This window comes from Capra hircus, chromosome 5 (genome assembly GCF_001704415.2).
Source record: "Capra hircus breed San Clemente chromosome 5, ASM170441v1, whole genome shotgun sequence".
In the NCBI taxonomy this organism is placed as follows: Eukaryota; Metazoa; Chordata; class Mammalia; order Artiodactyla; family Bovidae; genus Capra; species Capra hircus.
The window spans coordinates 110,017,971-110,039,450 of record NC_030812.1 but is presented as its reverse complement, the minus strand read 5'-3'; the positions used below and the strand labels follow the sequence as shown (position 1 = coordinate 110,039,450).

At 59.4% G+C, this 21,480-nt stretch overlaps 1 protein-coding gene across 1 annotated transcript in view; it reads right to left on the bottom strand.

Moving 5' to 3' along the window:
• CACNA1I (calcium voltage-gated channel subunit alpha1 I) overlaps positions 2,392-21,480 on the bottom strand; it is a 127,189-nt gene continuing 108,100 nt past the window's right edge. Inside the window, 14 exon segments of the mRNA XM_018048795.1 lie at positions 2,392-6,254; positions 6,257-6,328; positions 6,330-6,746; positions 7,959-8,155; positions 9,683-9,848; positions 11,727-11,849; positions 12,836-12,982; positions 13,241-13,585; positions 14,007-14,128; positions 14,842-14,920; positions 18,216-18,286; positions 19,065-19,198; positions 19,790-19,899; positions 21,113-21,264. Of these exon segments, the coding sequence (XP_017904284.1) occupies positions 6,081-6,254; positions 6,257-6,328; positions 6,330-6,746; positions 7,959-8,155; positions 9,683-9,848; positions 11,727-11,849; positions 12,836-12,982; positions 13,241-13,585; positions 14,007-14,128; positions 14,842-14,920; positions 18,216-18,286; positions 19,065-19,198; positions 19,790-19,899; positions 21,113-21,264 (2,309 nt within the window). The 3' untranslated portion in view covers positions 2,392-6,080.

Genomic DNA, 21,480 nt, shown 5'->3' with positions numbered 1-21,480 from the left:
TTGGGAGGTGGTGAGAGAGAGCTGGCTTGGGGAGCAGAGGCAAGCAAGGGTGAGGTGGGTGGTCAGGCCAGGGGCCCTGGTGAGGGAGGAGAGGAGTCTGGGGCCCAGGCCTCCAGGGAGGGATGGGTGTTGGGGGTCAGGTGTCTAGAGGTTTTGAACAGGTGGAGTCTGAAGTGCCCCGTGGAAGAGTCCAGCAGGCCTGCCTCTAAGGGCTGGGAGAGGTAGGGCTGGAGCAGGGCATCTCCCCAGGGAGTCAGGGCTTGCTGGAAGGTTCGGCCATGAGAGCTGAGGCTGGGCAGCTGGACCACGTCTCACGGGTGATGAGCGAGGCTCAGGCTGGGGCCTGGACCTACGTTGGGACTCAGAGCCCTGCCTGCTCTGGGGAAGGCCTGCCCTGCCTCAGTTTCCTCATCTGAAAAAGGGTGTCAGACCCCTCCCTAGGTGGAGGCGGGCTGTCCAGGAGTCAGGGTGGGCCCGGGGCGGGCCCACGTGCACCAGTGCGTGTGCAGCAGCCCCCACCAGCCGTGCCGCTTTCCCTGCCCCCACTGCCTCGTCTATGGTGAGGCAGACGGCCAGGCCTCGAAAGGGCTCCTGGTGAGACCCCCTCTCCACCTCCCCCTCCTCAAGCAGGGAAAACCTAGCGCTCTGAGCAGCAAAGCCTGCAGCTGGAAGCGTCCACATGTGGGCCATGCAGAGAGACCTGGAAGGCTGCAGTGATGTCTCTGTCCACACCACCACCACCCCACCCAGAGCCCCCAGGGGCCACCAGAAGGGGTCTCCGAGCAGATGGGAAAGCTGGGGTTGCAGGCCTGTCTGTGGGGTGGCCCCAGGTCTTCCTGTTCTCTGCTGTTCTCTGAAGTGGACAGCACTGGAGGTCACCCGCATTGTCCCCATGTCCCTCCCCTGTCCAGGCCAAGGCCCTGGTTGGCCCTCAAGTATAGAGAGCACACACCAAGGGGCCAGTGGACTAGATAAGGCTGGTGGGGACCAGGCAGGCCCACTAGCCACTGGCTTGGCTCTTCCACTCCCACAGCTTGTAGACGCCCAGGCGCTCAGTCTCTGGGCCTCTCTGGGTCCCTGGTCTGATCTGAGGGGCAGTGACGAGAGCACCCTTCCCAGGGATGAAGCTGCACACAGCTTAACCAGAGAAGAGGCAGCCCAGGTTTCTCTGCATGTCCAGCCTTCGGCTCCTCCTTCCGACAGGCACACAGTGGTTCTTCTTGACAGTTTCTCCCTTTCTTGCTCTCAAACCATGATGCCAGTGGGTCACCCCCATCCCTGGATCCCAGAGTTCAGACCTGGCCAGTCAGAGCATGGCACATACCCCAGTCAACCTATGAGAGTCCATGAACTTTGCCAGACTGTCAGGGAGAGACGCCCTCCTTCATCTGGGGGTGGGCAGATAGGCCCCAAGGCTGGGCTTCTGGTGGCCACTCGGAGAGGAGGGAGGTAAACTCAGAAGGAAGCAGAGGCAAGAGGTAGAGAGAGACTTCGTCCTAGCAACATAGTTGGAGCCCTTGATCAAACTGCATCTGAAGCTGACTCTGCCTCTGGACTTTTTAGCTGCTTGAGCCACTAAGTTACTTTCATCTTATTTCTCTCTTTTCTCCCTGCCTTCCTTTCCTCTCTTCTAGATTTTTCTTTCAAGCTCATTTGAGTTGGATTTTTGTCCTTTGCGAACTGTGGTGTTGGAGAAGACTCTTGAGAGTCCCTTGGACAGCAAGGAGATCCAACCAGTCCATCCTAAAGGAAATCAGTCCTGAATATTCATTGGAAGGACTGATGCTGAAGCTGAAACTCCAATACTTTGGCCACCTGATGTAAAGAACTGACTCATTGGAAAAGACCCTGATGCTGGGAAAGATTGAATGCAGGAGGAAAAGGGGATGACAGAGGATGAGATGGTTGGATGGCATCACTGACTCCATGGACATGAGTTTGAGTAAACTCCAGGAGTTGGTGATGGACAGGGAGGCCTGGTGTGCAGCAGTCCATGGGGTCACAAAGAGTCAGACACTACTGAGCGACTGAACTGAACTGAACTGAACTGAACCAAGAGTCCTGAAAATACCCACAGTATGACTTTAGGTAACAGTCCCAGGTAAGTGGATGGCACTATCTTGTTACTCTCTCACCCGGGTCCAGCGTCTTCACTACAAAGCCAGGTTCTGCTTCCTCCCCAGCCCAGCAGCAGCCCTCGACCCACACCCAAGCCAGGAGAGGACCCTTCTGTGGGTGTCTCTAGGTCCCAGACACCCCAGACCCCGCAGCCTGGGCATGATAAACACATCACCACCACCACACGCACCCACCCCCACACCAGGAAACCCCCCAGTTCAACACCCCCACCACTAGGGAAAGAACAGCCCAGACACACAGAAAAATTCTGAAATAGGCTTCGGGTTTTATTCAAAACAACACTGGTGGCGCCTGCCACTTGGTTTCTCGACCCCAGGTGGTCTGGGCCAGTAGGTACCAGCGCCATCAGCAACTAGGAGGGAAGTTTATTCACACCATAGAAACTGTGCAGCGACTGGGAGTGCGATAGTCACAGCAGCAGGGCTGGGTGGAGGGCTTCCAGGAGGAGGCGGCCTCTGTCTCCTCCTCAAACCTTGGCTCAACCCAGGCCCCACCAGGAACACTGATTATTGCACAAAGACAAAAAGAGTATGTGTATCTGGGCTAAACAGCGGTTTCTAAGACCCCAAGCCCTTACACAGCGCAGCAAAGGGGGCCAGAGGTGGCCCTGGAAACAGAAAGCTCCAGTGGGAAGAATTGGGGGGTGGGGAGACAGGCAGACAGGCTGATACTGTGCACATTTGGTCCACTTTTAGGGGGCTGCCTGGTGCAGGAGAAGGCCTGGCAAGAGGACAGGAAAAGGGTTTGGCCAGGGCAGGCCATGTCCCATCTGGTCTTGGGTCCCTTTGTATAGGTGTTGAGGTGCCTGCCAGCCACCATCCTGCAGAGATCTGCACACACACAGCTTGGGGTGTCCAGCACCAGGGTCCCCACTCTCCTCAGGGCCAGGCCACGTGGGTTAGGGTAGGTTTGTGCTTTTGTGATAGACAGGCCTCGGGATCAGAGAGGGCAAAGGGGCTAATCACCCAACCCTTAGCCATTTGGGCTTGTCCTGGCCAGCCAACCACAGCTTCCCTCGTCCCCTATCACCTGTAACTCCCAGGAACAGGACCAAGAGCCTGGGTTCAGCATTTGAGGCCCTCCAGGAACAAGCCCATCTCTCACGACTCCCTCGGGCAATGCTTCTATCTTCCATGTTCAGCTCTGAGACACATCCTGCTTTGACCAGACCTCCCACCATCACTCAAGTGACAGCTGGATCACTCTTCCCACGTGTCTGCTTGTTCTGAGGTCACACAGATCCCAGTAAAAGGATGGCTTTATGTCAGACACACCCAAGATGTGTTCCGTGCCCAGCCACTGATAACCCGGTGACACCAGGAAAGCCAGTTCCCCGGTCTGTGCATGGAGCGGCACTGCACACGGCTCAGAGCCGCCCGACGACACCTGAGCCCAGAAAACGGGGGCTGCTGACCGGAGTCAGACGCCATCCCCTTGAACCCCACCCACCCTCCACACGGGCCTCCCAGGCCCCACTGGCCATCTTCCAGCCCCTGGCACACACATCCCTCCAGGAACACGCTGCCGGGCACACCTACTGTGTGTGCGGCCTCCCCTCCACCTCGATTGCTGGGGCCGGCATGGCTCATGGAGGGAGGGTGAGGCAGAGCCCGGGCAGTGGCTACCCGCCACCCTCTTCTTCCCCAGATGAGCAAGCACCCCCGTAATGAAACCATCAGCATGGCCAGGCGGCCAGTGCAAGGCTCTCTGGAGCAAGCAGCTCAGGATTAGGGCCCAGCCTCTGCCTCCAGCCAATGGGCCCCTGGGGGCAGGAGGGAACATGACCCCAGGCCCAGCCAACCCCTCCCCAGAGGCTGCCACCTGGGAGAGTGCAGAGTGTGTGGGCACTGCCTTGTGTGGCCTCACGGCGACCCCTCAAAGAGGACTGCCCACCATCACACGTTCAGGTGAGGAGAGGGAGGCTCCAGAGGCTCAGGGGCAAGTCCAGGACTGACCACCAAGATGGCCCAACTCCCCCCCACTGCCAGCAGAGGCCCACAGCCCGGCTGTGACTTTCCGAATCCACCTGCTTTGAAACACAGGGTCCCTGTTTCACATTTCGGGTACTCGGGGGTTGGCCGCCCACGGCGCCCCAGCCTCTTTGCTCCCCGGGCTCTGAGGGTCCTGGGGTGGCCCCTTCACCCGCTGGGGTGGACCTTGGCTTTCTCAGGTGTGAAGTAGACCAAACAACCCTGCCCCCTACCAGCTCTTGGGGAAAGGCTTTGCAGGCCATGTTACCTCCTCCCTTTGCACGATGCCCAGACCCCAGGGGTCCCTCTGCCACCCAGAAGACTCAGGACCTGTCAAGAAGACCTTTCTCCCAAACCTGTCTGCCCAGCCCAAAGCCAAACACTTTAAGGTCAGGTTTTGGGAACAAGGTCAAGGGCCCCTCAGCGGGGCCAGCCTAAGCCTTTGAGAGGCTCTCACACCGGCAGAGGGCCTGGTTATTGCTGAAGGGTGGTGAGTCCCCAGCTTTCAGCCTTTCCCACCCCACAACCTCTGCGTGTCTGCAGATCACTGCATCACCGTGACCCAGCCTTCTTCTTCAAAATGACTTCAAGTCCATTCACTGCTCAAAACCCAGCCTTGATCTGAGCACTATGTGACGTCATGGGTCCAATGTACTGGGGTTTTTTTCCTAATAAGTACTGAAATAAATGCACAACTATTCAAATAAATACCCATCTGATAAATGCAAAACTATTCAAATAAATACCCGTCTGGGAACCCATTTGAGAAGTATTGCAGCTTTGGGAAAGCTGGGAAGGGGAATAAAACAGAGACTCAGAGGCAGGCAGCAGGGAGAGAGGATGTGGGGATGTGGGTCTCCAGGTGCCAGGCGGGCGTGGGAAGGTGCAGGGGCCAGAGCTGATCCCAGGGCCCAGGTAGGTACCCCTACCCCTACTTAGGGTCCTGTCAGATCTGTTTTACCCTGAACTCCATGGAAGATGGGGGGCAGGGAGCAGAGTTGGTCAGGGGACAGGGGGTGGAGGGGTGTGTACAACCTCCAGCAATGACCGTGGCTCAGGGTCCACCCTGGGGTGGGGGTAAAAGGCAATAAGTAACCGGCCACTGATTGTCAGAACCCAGGAGCCCTAGGGGACAGCCCGACCAGCACAGACCAGGAGGGTTCCCTTGACCTCAAAATACCTCATCTGATTAATCCTCCACCGTCCCTCTCCTTCCTGCAGCCCTGCTGCTCTCAGCTCCTTGGGGGCAAAAGCCCCTGGAACCTCACCTAAAGGTGAGGCCCCCCACCCTGCTCAGTCGTGGAGCCACCTTCTACCCCCACCCCGTTCTAAAAGTAATACCAGGACTCACCCCTGGTTTTTCTAAAGAAAGACATCTAACTGGTTGACTAAGAGTTTGTGTGCTCTGGGGCATCTATAAAGGACTGTCACAACAACTAGACGGTCAGGAACAAGACAGACACCCCAACGTGTAGAGGGGCGGGATCTTAGCAGCGTTTCTTCTTTAAAGGAAAAAATGCACCCTGAACTCCACCTCTTCTTCTGGGCCTGTCTCCCCGGCCACGGTGGGGACCCTCAGAGGCCTGAGAGCCCTCTCCAAGCCACTCTCAACCCTGGAGGGAGACACCAGAAATTCCTGCCGCCAGTGCCCCCGGAGTGGGCCCCCACCGGCTATGCTCAACTTTAGCACTTTCTGGAAGTCATAAGCTCTCGGTAGAAAAAATAAATATATATGTCTCTCTCTCTCTATGTATATGCATATGTATACACGTATACGCACGGGCAGGACCGCAGCTGGGCCCTTCTGAGCTTCGGCCACCAGGGGTGTGTGGGGGGGCCTGCTCCTCCCGCCCCGACGGCGGCCCCCTGGCGCGTCGCCCAGGTCCAGGTGGTGGACTGGACGAAGTATTGCTGTCTGCCCCTGGCTCCTGAGGTAAAGAAAGGTGAAACGGGGCGGGCGGGCGGCGGCCCTCATCTCTTCCCCTGGCTCGCGGCGTCCCCGGACGGCTGCTGCCCCAGCGGCGACGGGGGCTGCGGTTCGGGGGCCTCCGGGTCCCGGGGGACGGCCGACTCGGCCGGGCGCGGCGGGTCCTTGCAGCGATCGGCGGCGGCCCAGGAGGGGCTGCGGGCCAGGCCGCGGGGCCCGGGGCGGCGGTGGCGCGGGGGCGGCCGGGCCCGGCAGCCAGGCTGCTGGCGCTGCTGAACCGGCGCGCGGGGCGGGAGGCCGGGCGGCGGGGGCGGCGGCCCGAAGAGGGAGGTGAGCGAGAGGCTGCTGAGGGTCTCCGAGTGCTCGCTGCCCGCGCCCCCGCCGCCCCCGCCGGCCCGGCCGCCCGCGCCCTCCTCATCCGAGGGGTCCATGGAGTCGTGCCGCGTGCAGCCCGGGCTGGTGGAGCCCCCGCTGCTGTGGCTGCGCTGGTGCGCCCGCAGCCCGCGCAGGCTGAACGGGCCCCGGCCCCGCGAGCTCGGGCGGCGGCGCGCGGCGGGCGACGGGCCGGAGCGGGGCCCCAGGACCGACGCCGGCGGCCCCAGCCCTCGCCGCGGACTGTCGCTCAGGGTCAGGCTGTCCTCCAGCGTGGTCTGCAGGCTGCCCGCCGAGCTGCTGCGGCTGACCTCCAGCGACGTGTCGCTCCCCGTGGCCTGCGGGGAGGGCCACAGGAGGTCGGGGGGCCGTCCGGTGTTCCCCTCCCCCGATGGACACCCCCTCCAGCCCCTCCGACCCCTCAGGAACACACCGGGCCTAGTGAGGCTTTCCCGCTGTCTGAGCTGCAGGGTGGCCCTCCTGGTGGTCCCTGCAGTAGCCTCCGACTGGGCCTCCCCAAAACTGCCTGGTCCTCAGGGTGCCACCAGCGTCACCCTGCTCAGACCCCAGTCAGGCCCTGGCACCCAGCAGAGGGGGATCCAAGTTGGCTGGGAGGAAAAGCCCTTGGGCCCCACCCCATCCTTGTAGGACCTCTCTCCCCCATTACTCGCCTGGCTCCTCCCACCCCACGCTGCACCCTCACCCGCGCCTCTGCCTGGAAAGCTCTTCCCTGATACACCTGTGTCACTGCTCACTGCCCTCCCAGCCTCCACCTGAACTGCCGGCACTCCGCTCACGCCCAGCTCCCGGCCGTCTCCCGCGCAGCATTCTCCCTGGCCCACACCACTGCCAAACACACTATACTTTCCCTGCATTTATTCTGATCATCTCTCCTGGCACATCCCTGCAGCACGCTAGACGGTAAACCCCCCGGGGGGCAGGGATTTTTTTCACGCTGTAGCCTGGCTGGTGGGTAGCTGGGGTCAACAGTCACTGGGTGAACAAGTAACTGCAGGAACCCTGGGCTGACTATGCCTCCCGCCCTGTGCCTCCCCCGCCCCCGCTCCCCACTGTCCCCACCCTAGACCAGGGATGTCAGGTCTGCAGACCCTTCTGCTCTGTGCCCTGAGGGGTGCCCAGGTGGCAGCCCTGGCCAGTTCAATACAGGCAGCCCCGCAGACCGAGACCTCCATTCCTAGCAATCACGCCCCAACCCCCTCACCCCACCCCACCATGCAATGACTCCCAATGCCCCCTCCTCCCTGTCCCCTCAAGCTAGAGCCCAGGTCTCCTCCAGGGCCCCCAAGCTGGGCACTCCCCACACTCTGCTGTCCCCAGGTGCCCTAGGACCCAGCCCTGTCCACTTCATCAGCCTCTACTGTCACCTCTTCCCTCCAGTCTCACCACTCTGCCCCTTTCCCAAGTGTCCCTGGCACCGCCCTGCCTGGTGCCTTTGGTTGGGCCCCATTCCCTCCTCCCTCACCTTGGATTTCAAGATCCCCCTCGCATGTCCCCTGACAGGAGAGCTCTGAGAGCCGGAGGGACCGTACCTGTCGAAGGAGGGTGCAGTTGACGCTCGGCGACCGCAGGGAGGCCCAGGAGCCCTGCAGGGCGATCTTGGGGAGGGTCCCGGCTCTGGCGCCCTTCTCCTGCCCTTCCTGGCTGGCAGCCACAGCAGGGTGGAAGAACTCGGCCGGCATGGGCAGGAGTGGGCTGGAGGCATCCGGGGAGAAAGGGCTCGGGGGTGCTGCTGGGGAGGGAGGAGAGGGGCAGGGGAGCAGGCTCAGGCTTGTGGGCCCCTGAGGGTAGGCTGGCAGGAAGGGCCCCCCTGACAAGTTGGCTGTGACTCCACAGGCGAGCCTCCCTCTCTGAGCCTTGGAGTCCATTGTGAGAGCAAGAAACACCTAGCCTGCCTTGTGAGCCCTGGGAGGATGGGCACTGGGCGATGGCAGTCTCTGGAGCCAAGCAGACCCAGGCTCAAGGCCCCCTAGGTTCCTTCCCCTTTAAATGAGGACCAGCTGCCCACCTCGAGGAGTGGAGACATGGCTGTAAGAGCAAGAGGCAGCTATGGAGCTCAAGCCCCATGAACAGCAGTGCTCACTAAGACACTCGCTCCCCAGTGCTGACACCCTCGGGGCCTGGCCAGGCCTGGGGGCCCCCACCCAAGGACAGCACACAGGTGGGCACCACGCTGCACAGCAGAGCAGAGTGCTGCGCATGGAGGGGGCAAAGGGAAGGTGAGGTGGAGATGAGAGCAGGGACAGTTCAGCAGGTGGGGGGCAGCAACTTCTGCCCATGGCCCCCTCAGTGGCTTCCAGGATGAGGATGGAAGCGCAAATGTCCCCAGGTAAGGGGGATTCCTCATCTATGTCATCTTATTTCAGGAAAAATGCTAATGAAAGGTTAGGTAAAGAAGATGGGACTTCGTCTGATCAGAAAGGCTCTTCGGTCCCATGCCCTAACTTTTGATTCAGGAGGTCTGGGGTCTTGGCATTTCAGCCATCATATCCAGTCCAGAGGCCATCAGCTTTAGGAAGGTCCTCGGAAGAGTCACTCCACCTTTAGCTCCTGGAAGGTGCTCAAGGCCAAGCCTCCTCCCAGAAGAGTACGTGGGGTGGGCTCAGGATCTCAGGGCCCCTCTTCTGATGAATTCGTCTTTCTGCCTCCCTTCCCCAGCCAGTACTATGAAGCCAGATCCCATCACCTTCCAGAGAGACTGGAGGTGAAGGTGAACCTGTGATGGGCCAGTCAAGTCCTCTGTCCTCAAGCCCAGAGCCCAGCCATAAGCCCAAAGTGCAAACAGAGGATGCTGAGGGTAGGGCTTTGTATGAAAGAGCTATTGAGGACCACAGGCTCTCTTGCTGTTCAGCATCACCTTGTGTGACAATCTTGTGGGATAAACACCTCTCAAATTCAGCTCTAGAAAGATGCTTCAATAATTAGGCAGCTTGCCTTCTGCTTGATGAGAGCTGTGTGTGCCAACCTGTTTCCTTTTTCCCCATGGCTCCCAGGACACTCAGCGTGAATCATCCATTAGCCCAGATTTTTGGTATAATTATGACCTCATCTCTCTGTATTATTTGGCTCCTGGTCTTTTGTCATTGTTCTATCAGGCCTGAGATGCCTATCTTTTATTGTCAATTAACCATCTGGTTCTTTCTGGACTCGATGTAATAGTCTAGGCAAAATTGCTAAGGAAAAATCTCAGCCAGCTCCCTCTGAAGCCAACACCCGAGATCAGGGCCATGGGAGCTGGCGGGGCTCCCACCCTCACCTTGGCTGCCCTCGTGTTTCAGCCAGGACCGGACGGGGTTGAATGGGATGGCCTCCATCTCGCACAGGAAGTTCTCCGGACCCGATGAGACGGCCGTGTTGGGTAAGGGGAAGAAGCATTCGCCCAGGTCCCCTACCCGCATGGGCTCAGGCGGGTCAGGCTCGCCCTACAGGGAAAGGGAGGTGGAAGGGGCAGGATGGTGGAGGGGGGAACAGCCCACCACAGCTGCCTTCATGCCCCTGCTCTACACCCCTTTGCTTCGCTGCTCTCACTGCCTGGGACGGCCTTCTCCTCACCTCCTTCACCTGGCCAGCAATCACCATGTCCCAGGCAGGTAGCAATTTCCCCACTTACTCCCCTTGTGACCCTGAGACTCTTGAGGGTCTTCTTTGTCTCTGTAGCCAAGTGGTACAGACCCTGGCCAGTGAAAAGGCCAAGCCTAAGCTGGTGAAGGCACCAGAAGACAGACCAAGCAGCTTCAAAGCCTCCTTGTGAGCGTGACCCTGGGCAGGTCCCTTCCCGTGGCTGAGCCTCAGTTTCCACATCCATAAATGAGAGAGGAACCACTCCTTCTGGTAACCAGCTCTCCTTCCTGGCACTCCCTGAGCCCTGCCCTTCTTCAACCCTGCAGCCCAAGGTCTCCGCTGAACAGTATGTGCCTCAAATCTGCCTCTATGCCCTCTCCAAGGTAGATGAGCCCCCTATGAACTATTCTTTGAGTCCTAATAAAACAGCACCCACCTAACATCCACCAGACCCTAGAAACTGTGCACCCCAACATCCTGTGTGGGTAAACAGTGCAGGGATGCAGGAGATGCAGGAAGGGGCTGGGGGCGGAGGGGGACAGGGGCTGTCAGCTGCCAGAAGGGGGACAGAGGGGGCCAGGAAGATCCACTCCCCCTATCCCCACCTTCCTGGAGCTGATGGAGGACGGAGCTGAGGGCGGTGGTGCCAAATCCAGGCTGCGCCAGGGGTCAGGGGGACAGAGACTCTCTTAGGGGAGGCCCACTGCGTACCCCCTTTGGCCAGGGGCTCTCACACCTCCCGCAGCCTGGGCAATCACGACTAGAATGCCTTGGAGCAATTAAGCCCTCCGATGCAACTACTGGGACCACACACCACAACGAGGGTCTGTGTGCCAGCAAAAGACCACACACACGATGCAGTGAAGATCCTGAATGCCACAGCTAAGACCCAAGCGTCCCACTCCTTGCGACCCCATGGACTGGAGCCCACCAGGCCCCTCCGTCGGTGGAATTCGCCAAGCAAGAATACTGGAGTGGGTTGCCATTTCCTTCTCCAGGGGATCGTCCCAACCCAGGGATTGAACCTGGGTTTCCTGCATTGCAGGCAGACTCTTTACCATCTGAGTCACCAGGGAATCCAAATGAACAAATAAATACTTTAAAAAAGAAAAAAAAGAAAAAAAAGAATGACTCTGCCTTGAGGTCACAAGCCCGGCGGCAGACCTCCCCTCCCTGAGTCTGCAGGGTCAACAGAGCAGCCCTTCCAGCCCTCCTGGCCTCCCTCAGACTGACCACCTCGAGGCAGAGGTTGGGGACCATGCCCAGCTGTGCAACAGGACAAGCCACCTCACCTCTCAGAGCCCTCATGCCCTGGCCTGTGGAATGGAGTCACATCACCCCTAACACACAGAGCTGGGGGACGGGCACACTGAGTGCAGACAGAATGGCACGCAGTAGGTGCCTGCACCTGTTTAGACTCTCCAGCCTCCCCCGGTCCCCCTGTAAAGTGTGCCCACCAGGGACAACTCCCAATACAGCAAAAACATCCAAAGCTACAGTGAGTGGCCAGGGCCACTTGGATCCTGTGATTGGAGCCCTGGCTTGTTGCTGTGTGACTTCAGGTAAATCACTCCACCTCTCTGTCCCCAGCCCTCATCTGACCAACAGGAGATGAGGGCCCAGCATGCAGCGGGTGCCACTTAAATGGTGCGCCAGGAAGGGGCAGTGTCCCAGCATGGCAGGCGGAGGCCAGGCTGCAAGTTCAGATCCGCCTGCCCGGGAGCCCACTGGGTGCTCACCTTGCCGTCCCTGGGGCCGACGGGGCAGGCTGCAGGGTCCTCCAGACTCAGGTCATCGCCAAGCAGGATGGACGAGGACCTGTCTGAGTTCAGGGAGAAGGCCTCCGTCTCGGCCAGCTGCACCTGCAGGGAGAGGGGGCCACCTCGGGTCACCCCTGGGGCTGCAGTGGGGCAGGCTGGTCCTCCAGAGAGACACAGGGCAACGGTCAGAGAGGGCAAGAGATCTGAGCACAGATGGCACGTCCATCCTGTGCAGGGACCTAGCCTGGGCTGGGGATGGGAGATGACCCGAGGATGTCACAGACGGCAGAGTGCCAGGCCTGAGCTGGGCCAGCGGGCAGGTGAGCTGCTGAGGGCTGTGAACCAAAGCTGGTCCAAGCAGACCAAATGCCCTTCAAGGCTGCTGGGTCTGACTCACCTGTAGCCCTGTGCAGGCTGCCCTCACGAGCTGCGGGTGCTTGTGAGCCCCTAGGACCTTGGGGAGTCTGAAGTCACCTCAGGCTGAAGGGGATCCCTGGGGGCTGGACACTCCTAGGGAGGTGCTCAGGGCCCCACGTGGCTGGGGAGAGGGGACAGGGCCCACCTGAGCCTGCACAAGACAAGCCCAAGGCCACGGATGCCCTGCAGTGCCCATCAGGGAAACCCCACCTGGGGAGGGCAGGACTGAGCCTTGGAACCAGGGCAGGGGCCCTGGGAAGAGGCTCCGGGGTGCTCAGGCCTTGAGCTCTGGGACGATGGTCCTGGGTGACCCCTTGATGTCACAGAAAGGGCACACTGCACCAGAGGTGATGCCTAGGCTTCCTGCTGGCGCCCGCAACTCACCACCACGGTGGGCAGAGCCCTTTCTGAGCACCTGCTGCGTACAGGCCCAGAGCAGGGCCTCACACCTCATGAGGCCACACCACAGGCCTGCACTGAGCAGAGGATCAGGCCAGGCTGGGCTCGGGGAGGAGGCCCGTCCACCACAGCCCCCTGGGACCAGCCTTGATCAAGTAGGCCCTGGCAAGCCTCCACCCAGAGCGGCTCACCCCTCAGGCTGGCCCTCCACCAGGACTGGTGCCACCCCCTCAACCCCGAGGCCCCAGCTCCGTTGGGGGCGCTGCCGCTACCTCCTGCTTGTCATGGTGACACTTCTCGCAGCCGGCCGGCGAGGAGTAGTGGTGGAAGATGGACCCGGACAGGTTGTCGATGATGGTCAGCTCCCCCTCCAAGGAGTCCTTGATGATTAAAGAGACGCTGTCCAGCCACAGGTTCTCCTAGGCGGACGGGGACGGGGTGGGGACAGGTGGGATTATCGGCCGGCTCGGGATGGCCGGGTGGGCGGGCGCGGGCTGCCTTCCTGGTTCTCCGCCCGTGGCCTGGGCCCGACCCCGCATCACAGGGTCACCCCTGAAATGGAGCTGAGCGAACGGGGCCCGGAACGACCGAGCTCTCTGCCCGAGCCCCACTCCCGCCAGCCCAGCTGCCCCCCCGAGCCCTCGGCGACCCCGCTGACCTCTCCAGGCCCCGCCCACCTGGGCTGGCGAGTAGCAGCTTCGGCGCAGGCAGCCCTCGGGGTCACCCTCGCCGGCCGCCCCTCCTGGCCCGTGGGCGGGCGTGGGCGCCCCTGGGGCTCCGGCGGGTGGCCGCGGGCTGGGGCCCAGGCCATGGGCCAGCTCCAGCTCCAGCTCGGCGTCCATCTCGGCGTCCTCCTGGGCCTCCTTGTTGCTGTCGTCCAGGTGCTTCATGAGCACGGCCACCACCACGTTGATGAGCACGAACTGGGCCGTGAGCACGAAGCTGACGAAGTACAGCGGTGACACGAACTGCAGGCTGCTCAGGCAGCTGCGCTCATCGTGCGTGCAGTCCCGCAGCGTGTCCTGCACCGGGGACGGGGGAGAGTGGGAGGCGGCAGATAGCTAGCGGCGAGGCCCGGGGGTCTGGGACACAGGCCTCATCTCTGTCTCCACCCAGCCCAGGCTGAACTGCAGGCCAGAGCCAGGGAACCGGTGCTGGGTGATGGGCAGTGAAGCCCAGGCCAAGGGCCCGGCTCCCAGAGCAGTGGTGCCTGGAGTCCCTGGCCCCGGGCAGAGTCCTGTCCCCTCGAATCTGAGCCCTCATCCCAGCGCAGCATTCAGGGCGGACAGAAACCCACTCTGGCCTCATGTCCTCCTTGCTGTGTCCCAGGGCCGTGGGTAGGTCCCCCTGTGTCTCTGTGCTCTGCACACCCCCCTGTGTGCGACGGGCTGCTGGGCAGGCAGAGCCCAGCCTGACTCTCCCTCCCCTGCCCACCACGTGTACCTTCATGATCCCGTTCCAGTTGTCGCCAGTGGAGACCTGGAAGAGCGTGAGGAAGGCCATGCCGAAGTTCTCGAAGGTGGCGTGCCGGCTCATGCCCTCACAAGGGTTCTCATCATTGCAGACTGGAAGGAGAGTGGGGTCAGCCTGGCCCGCTACAGAGTCCCCTGCAGGGCCTGCCCTGCGCTGCTGCCTCTCAGCCTCATCTCAGACAACCTCAGAGGCGTGTGCAGGCTGTGCATGCCCACAGATGGAGAGACTGAGGCTCAGAGAGGCGGCACGCTGGTGGAGACTCAAGTTCAGGTGAGCCTGGCTCCTCGCTCCACCCAGGTATCAATTTCTGAGGGAGAAGCTGGGCTAAGGTAGGTAAGGGCTCATGCCCAGAGGAGCCCAGCTTGCTGGAGCTGGCCCTGTGCAGGGCTGCCTGGATGTGGGCTGCATCGCCCTCAGTCTGGGCCTGTCCACTCTGCCTACTGGGGTGGCACTGACTGGGGATGGGCACTGGCAGGTGGGACTGGAAGGGGCCTCCCTGAGAGGTCAGACAGCTGGGGGGGTTCCAAGTGGGGGGTCCACTGCACAGATATGGGACTGCCCACGGACCCGGGCGAGCATGTCTCCAAAGCCTCTATTCACACTGGGAAGAGGGTGTGGATGGCTGGGGGTCACCCATCCAGCCCCCAAAGGCTCACTGTGGGAACATTTCCCCATCACAGAGACCATGGCATAACAGTCTGTTTGGAGGAAGGTGTCTCAGGCCTCCCCACCCTGCCGGGACCCTCCCTCCACTACCAGACCTGTTCCATAGCCCACCCCCCAGGCCAGCTTCAGCATCACGCACCCAGCTTCCCGAAGAGCTCCACTCCCAGGGCGGCATAGATGAAGAAGAGCAGCATGAAGAGGAGGCCCAGGTTGCCCACCTGTGGGGACAGCAGGTGGGGCTGGGCAGGGTCCGGGGAGGGGGCACGGCAGGCTCCAGGCAAAGGGCCAGCCTGAGGGTCAGGGCAGGCTCTGTGTCCGTGTTGGCCACCCCGCCCCACCTCCTGGAGGGCCAGCTGGGTCCAGCACAGGGCACAAGACAATAATAGAACACGTGTGAAGCCCTTACTGGTGGCCCCTGTGGCTCAGTGGTAGAAAGAATCCACCTGCAGTGCAGGAGCCACAGGAGATGTGGGTTCGACCTCTGAGTCAGGAAGTTCCCCTGGTTAGGAGAAGGCCACCCATTCCAATACTCGTGCCTGGAGAATCCCACGGATAAAGGAGCCTGGCAAGTTACAGTCCATGAGGTCGCAAAGAGTCAGACACGACCGAAGTGACAAAGCATGAAGCCCTTCCTATGAGTGGTCTGACTTCAAGCATTCCTTAGTCATGGCTGCACGCAATGATCTATGGACTCTTGTTTACCCCCATTCTTCAGCTGATGAGACAGATGTCCTGAGAGGTGCAGTCCTTGCCCAGGTCCACACCGCTAGTAGTGGTAGGACTGGGGTCAAGCCCAGCAGGCTGGCCCCAGGGTCTCTGCACACAGCTTCTACACCTGTGCGTGGTCAGTACCGTCCCACGGGTGAATGGAGAGAGGGGGAAAAGGAAGTTACATCAAGAATGCTACCTCCTTCATGAAGCCTGCCTGAATTCCTTCAGACAGACGGGGACTCAGTCTTACAGCCTGAGTGTAACTGCTGCGTTCCTGTCACTGTCTCTGCCAGTCTGGGAAGTCCTGGAGGGCAGGGGCACGGCTGGGGTAAATCAGATCTGCTTCCTTGTGCCAGCACGAGCCCTGGCCCCAGAAAGGCGTGAACACAGGAATCAGGCAAGACTGGGCCCCCCCAGAAGCCTCCTGCAGACCCAGCCACCCCCCTCCCACAGCTCCGGTGGGAGAAAACTATCGCAGATTTCAAACCTGTTTCAAGTCTATCTATAGGCCAGAGACCACCTTTAACTCATGTTATGGGTAAGATAAGGCTCCAACATGTTCTTGCCCTAGAACGGAAGTGTCGCTGAGAACCCTCAGAAGACCTGCATGAATGGAATCGGAGGATGTTTGTGTCAATTGCTGCAAAGTAAACCGTGTTAATCACAGGCTCCTAATTTTTTTCTACTCCAGACAAGGGTTTCCTTCTGAGCTGCACCACAATCATACCAACAGTGTCTAATTAAATGATGCTGCTTTATTAAAGAGACAAGCTCTCACTGAGCACCTCTGAGGCCAGGTGTGAGGCCCCAGCTGCTGGGGTCCAGCCCCGTGGACCCCTCCCAGACTGATCACCCAACTCCAGACTCCAGCCACACAGAGAACAAACCCCATGTGCACATTCTGTTTTCTCTGCCAGGAAGGCCTTCTCTCTGCCTTTGCCTAGAAAATGCCTACTCCCCACCCCTCAATACCCAGATCAGGGGTCACCTCCGCTGAGAAGCCTTCCCTTATGCCTCCTCTCTGTGTGCCTGAGACAAAGCCTGGAAGGAAAGGGCTGAGGTTTCGTTTTCATGTCACTTTACAAAGAACCAAGGAAATGTCCAGGATCGGCTAATAGATTTCGAGGGGTAAGCCCCTCACCCCAATACCACATGGTCCCAGGCACACACATGTCTTAAAAGTAGTTGTAATTACTATCCCATGTCTCCTACTTGAAGCTGGGACCTCCTAGGCATCTCCATGTACGCTATGCCAACGTAGGGTTAGGATGCCCAGGGATCAGAACAAGGGGAAAGGAAGAGGGGAAAGGGCCAGGAGGCCAGGCAGGCGGGGGGCACACACTTGCCACCCCCATTCCTGTCCTTAGGAGATGCTTCCATGGTCCTTCTTAAGATCCAGTGCTTTACAAGCTTTAACTATTTTAAACCTCACAGCAACCCTTTGAGATAAGAACTACTACCACCACCACCCCTCGCCCCGATTTCACAAGCAAGAAAAATAAAGGCACCTCATCCCCAGGCTCTCACAGGGCACTGGGCTTTGACCATAGGTTCCCTGTGGCTCAGATGGTAAAGAAACTGCCTGCAACACAGAAGATCCAAATTTGATCCCTCGGTCAGGAAGATCCCCTGGAGAAGGGAATGACTACCCACTCCAGTATTACTGCCTGGAGAATTCCATGGACACAGGAGCCTGGTGCGTTACAATCCATGGGGTCGCAGAGTCGGACACGACTTGAGTGACTAACACTTTGACTTTCAGGGAGGCTTGAGTCTGGTCTCCAACCCATTTACTATCTGCCCAGAATTCACTCCCATCTCCCATGTGACAAATTCTTCGAAAGGAATTTCATGTTAGGAAAGACCACAGCTCTCTGAATGAAAGCCCTTGCTTTCCATCCAGACCTGCTGTCTGCTGTGTCGCTTTCCCTTTGCAACAAGGCTGCCAGGAAGCTCACACCAAACTTGAGAATGGAACTTAACATCCTCAGCCCAAGTGCCTGAGAGAATTTGCTTTCACTTTCCCTGGGCTGTTAATCTTTCATCCTCATCTTTAGCATGCTGTATCTGTGCCTTTTACCTTAAGACACCCAAAGTTCCTTAAGACTAGATGATTCATAGTGAATACATGAATGTATATGAGGCTCACCTCAGAGCGAGGTGAGGCCGCACTGAGGGGAGGGAGAAGAGGAGCCATCAGCAGCTGGGTCAGAGGGGAGGAGGGGCCTGGGACTGCAGAGCTCCCAGGAAGACAGAAGATGCACTCTTGAGGCCCTGATGCTACCTCCCTTCCCCTCACCAATGGTGGGGGGCGCTTTCCTGACTTCCCAGGGTCCCCACCCCCAGGTCAGTGTCTCATGCTATCCCCTCCTAGAATGTCATACCTGTCACCTCTCTGTCCACATCACCACCTCTTACCAAGCCACCTACAAGGTCAAGCCACCCTATAAGGTCAGGCTCAAAGTGCCTGATGCCTTCTCTGATTCCCCATGTGCAGGCCTCTCCCCACACTGCCCTGAGGCCTCTGTCGTTCCCCTAGACTCCTGGGGGCAGAACCTGGGTACAGAGCAGGCAGGTAGGGGAGGGGTGGGGGGAGGGACCAAGTGCTCAGCCAAGAAAGGAAGGAAGAAGTAGATGGGAACCCGCCCATCTCTCACGCCCTGAGCTCACAATTGCTTCTCTGGAGGCAAGACTCTGCCTGGTTCAGGGCAGATCCGGAGAGAAGGGAAGTCACAGCCCACGCCCCCCGGGGGGCCAGTGTGACACCGATGACGGCCAGGTTGGGGGAGGGGCGGCTCTTACCTGGGGCAGAGCTTGCACCACGGTGTCCAGCAGGGCCCGCATTCCCGTGGCCATCTTCAGGAGCTTCAGCACTGTGGGCAACACCCAACCCAGCCCACTCAGCCCAGACCAGCGGGGACAGGCCTGTGTGTGTGTGCGCGTGTGAATGCAGTAGAGCGAGAAGGTGGAGGAGCGTTCACGAGATGCCACACTACAATCCCCTGGGTGCAGATGAATGGGGGTGGAGCACAAAAACAGGTCCCGGGGGGTTGGCAGTGTTAAAAAGCCCGAGAGGAGGCGGGCAGGCACAAGGGAGCAGAGGGATATCGGGTGTGTGAATGAGCACGTAAGTCACCGTGATGAGGCCACAATGACCAGTGCGTGAGTGCCCCTGGGTATCTCCCTTCCTCTCTGGCTGGAGAGGCCCCAGGGTGACTGCTGAGTTTCTCCACCGGACCCCTCACCACCTTGGAATCTGGGGGCAACGGGCGGGGCAGGTAGAAGGGCAAGGCCAGAGGCAGGAGGTTTTTTGAAACAAGTATGAGGACAGCCTTGGGGCGAAAGGGAGGCTTCTGGGAGAAGAAAGAGGGTTTCAAGGACAAGGTGTCCCAGCCAAAGCTGGAGAAAGGCTGGTGAGGATCTAGTGTCTTCTCGGCTGCACTGGGGTCCTTTCAACCCCACCTGAGACTGGACCACACTGGGCAGGGTGTTATATGGAGGGGGCATGCCAGGGTGCAGTACAGAGCTGTCAGGACGAGGGCAAGTGTGGGCACACAGCATGGGCGCATCGAGTGTGTGTCAGAGACAGGCTGCTACTCCCCTGCTCAGCAGGCAGCCCATCCTGCCCCGCTCCCCCCGCCGGACCCTCACCCCGGGCGATTCGGAGGACCCGCATGATTCGGATGATGGTGGGGTTGATGGGCAGCGCCGCGTTGATCTCAATCTCCTCCAGCGTGATGCCCATGACCGACAGCAGCACGATGGCCAGGTCCAGCTGGTTCCACCTGTGCGGCCGAGCAGAGGAGGGTGGGAGTGAGATGCAGGGCGAGAAGCGCTTGAGTTTAGATACGCTCCAGCTGGGAGGAGTGTCCCAGCCCTCCACCCTCCTGCCACGGCCCTCAGGGATCCCTAATAGCCCCTCCAGATCCCAGTGGTTCCAGCTCCCTCGCTGCCCCCCAACCCCAACCCCACCACAGCCTCTATCCCTCAAGCAAGAGGCTGACCAGGCTAAAGGAACATCTGAGGAGGAATGGGTTCTGACTCCTAGGTCTGAATCTCGAGCCAGCTGCTCCCTCTGTGTGGCCTGGGGCTAGTCCATCAACCTCTCTGAGCTCCACTTGTTCCCTCTGAAAAGAAGGACTCACATGAGGTATGCCCTGCTCTACCTGTGGGGTATGGAGGACCCATGAGAGGGGTTCAGCAGAATGCCCTGCACCCGTCAGGGCTGAAGGCAGCACCTGGGGTCAATGGCCGTCAGTCCTCAGACTCCCACTGGTTCCCCTCCTCCAGCTGCTCCAAGCTTCCCCTGGGTCAGGACTGCTTCCCCCTCCTGCAGTGCACTCTCTGCTGCCTCGGCCCAGCCCAGTTTTGCTCACCGGTCCTTGAAGAAGCGTCTCAGACCAAATGCCACCAGCTTCAGCACAGCCTCCAGCACAAAGACGGTGGTGAACATGTAGTTGCAGTACTTGAGGGCTGTCTCCAGAGACTGCAGGAGCAACGAAAAGAAGCATGATCCAGGCCCCATGCCCTGTCCGCCACCTTTACTCCAGTCAGAAAAATCTCTGCCTTGTAAGGGGAGCATTTACTCCATTCACACTTAACGCAGTGATTTACATATCTGCTTTTACTCCCCCCCCTTACTTAACGTGCGCTATTTATTCTGGATTGCTGCTTTTCCTTATTTCTGCCACTCATGGAGGCAGCATGGGGTAATGGTTAAGGTAGTGATTAAGAACCAGACCACTTATTGATCAATGTGAATTCAGACGCAGCACTTATCCCTTGTTTGTAGCCTTGGCAAGTCACTTGACCTCTCCAGGACTTAGTTTTCCAGCCTATGAATTGGGGATGATAATAGCACCCACCTCAGAAAGTTGCTATCAAAATTAAACGAGGTCATAGTCCAAGACCAGACAGAATAAATACTTGGTTAATATGAACTTATTCTTATTCCATTTCTTCATGTTAATTTAGAAGTTCTACCATTACGGCTGCATTCCATCAATGGCTGCCTGCACTCACTGTATTTCATTCCTACCATTTAAAATAACGCACCAGTTCCTCATCTGGAGGCTCTGCTCTCCCCTCTTCCCCCACTCCAGGAGGTCTTCTCAGACTCGCCCCTACGTAACACACCCCTCATGTCCCTCACAAACACTGCCTGCAACCAGCTGGGAACCAGTCGCCTCTCCTACCCCAGTGTTTGCCCTCAAAGGCCCTGCCCCTCTGCCAGGCTCCATATGCCCAGTAGCAAGGGAGCCAGGTGGCAAACCAAAATTCCAGTCCCGCCTCCACTCACTGGCTGGAAGACTTGGGCAGCGTGTTTTATGTCTCTGAGCCTCAGTGTCTTTATCTACAAAATCTGGAGAAAGCCCACCACACACACACATTAAGGTTGCTGCGAGGACTGGACAGTTAATATCAGTAGTGTGTCCTGCAAAGAGGCTCAGGGAGCACACCACAGCCACTGCCACCCATGTTCAAGGCTGGACCCGAATGTCACCCCCCGCCCCACCCATCCCATCCCACTCACCAGGACCTTGCCCTGGAAAGGAGCGACCTCTCCCTCTCACTCATCCATCCTACCAGGCCCTGAGCTTCTTAAGCATAGGACCCCGCGCAGGACCTGCTCAGACCCTGGCCCGCCCATCCCTGGGGTGGGGTCCCACTGAGGACCCAGGGGCCAGGCCGGGGCTCACCGTGGGCTGGTTGTAGTGCTCCAGGGACATGGTGACCACATTGAGGCAGATGATGAAGGTGATGAAGATGTCCAGGTAGTGGCTGGTGCACATGGAGTGGATGAGCAGCCTCGTGGGACAGTAGGTAGCATAGTAGGGCAGCCGCTGGGCCTCTGCCGGGGTGTGGGGTGGGTGGCGCAGACCACAGAGGGTTCGGGCAGAGGTCAGGGCAGAGCACACAGAGGGAGAGGTGAACGGGAAGGAGGAGGTGAGGGGGAGAGATCGGGTCCACCCCAGGCCCTGGGAGTCAGCTAGGTCCACCCCACCCAGCCAGGGCACCTCGAGGGAAAGGCATTAGCACGTGAGGCAGGGTGGCAAAGAGGGATTGT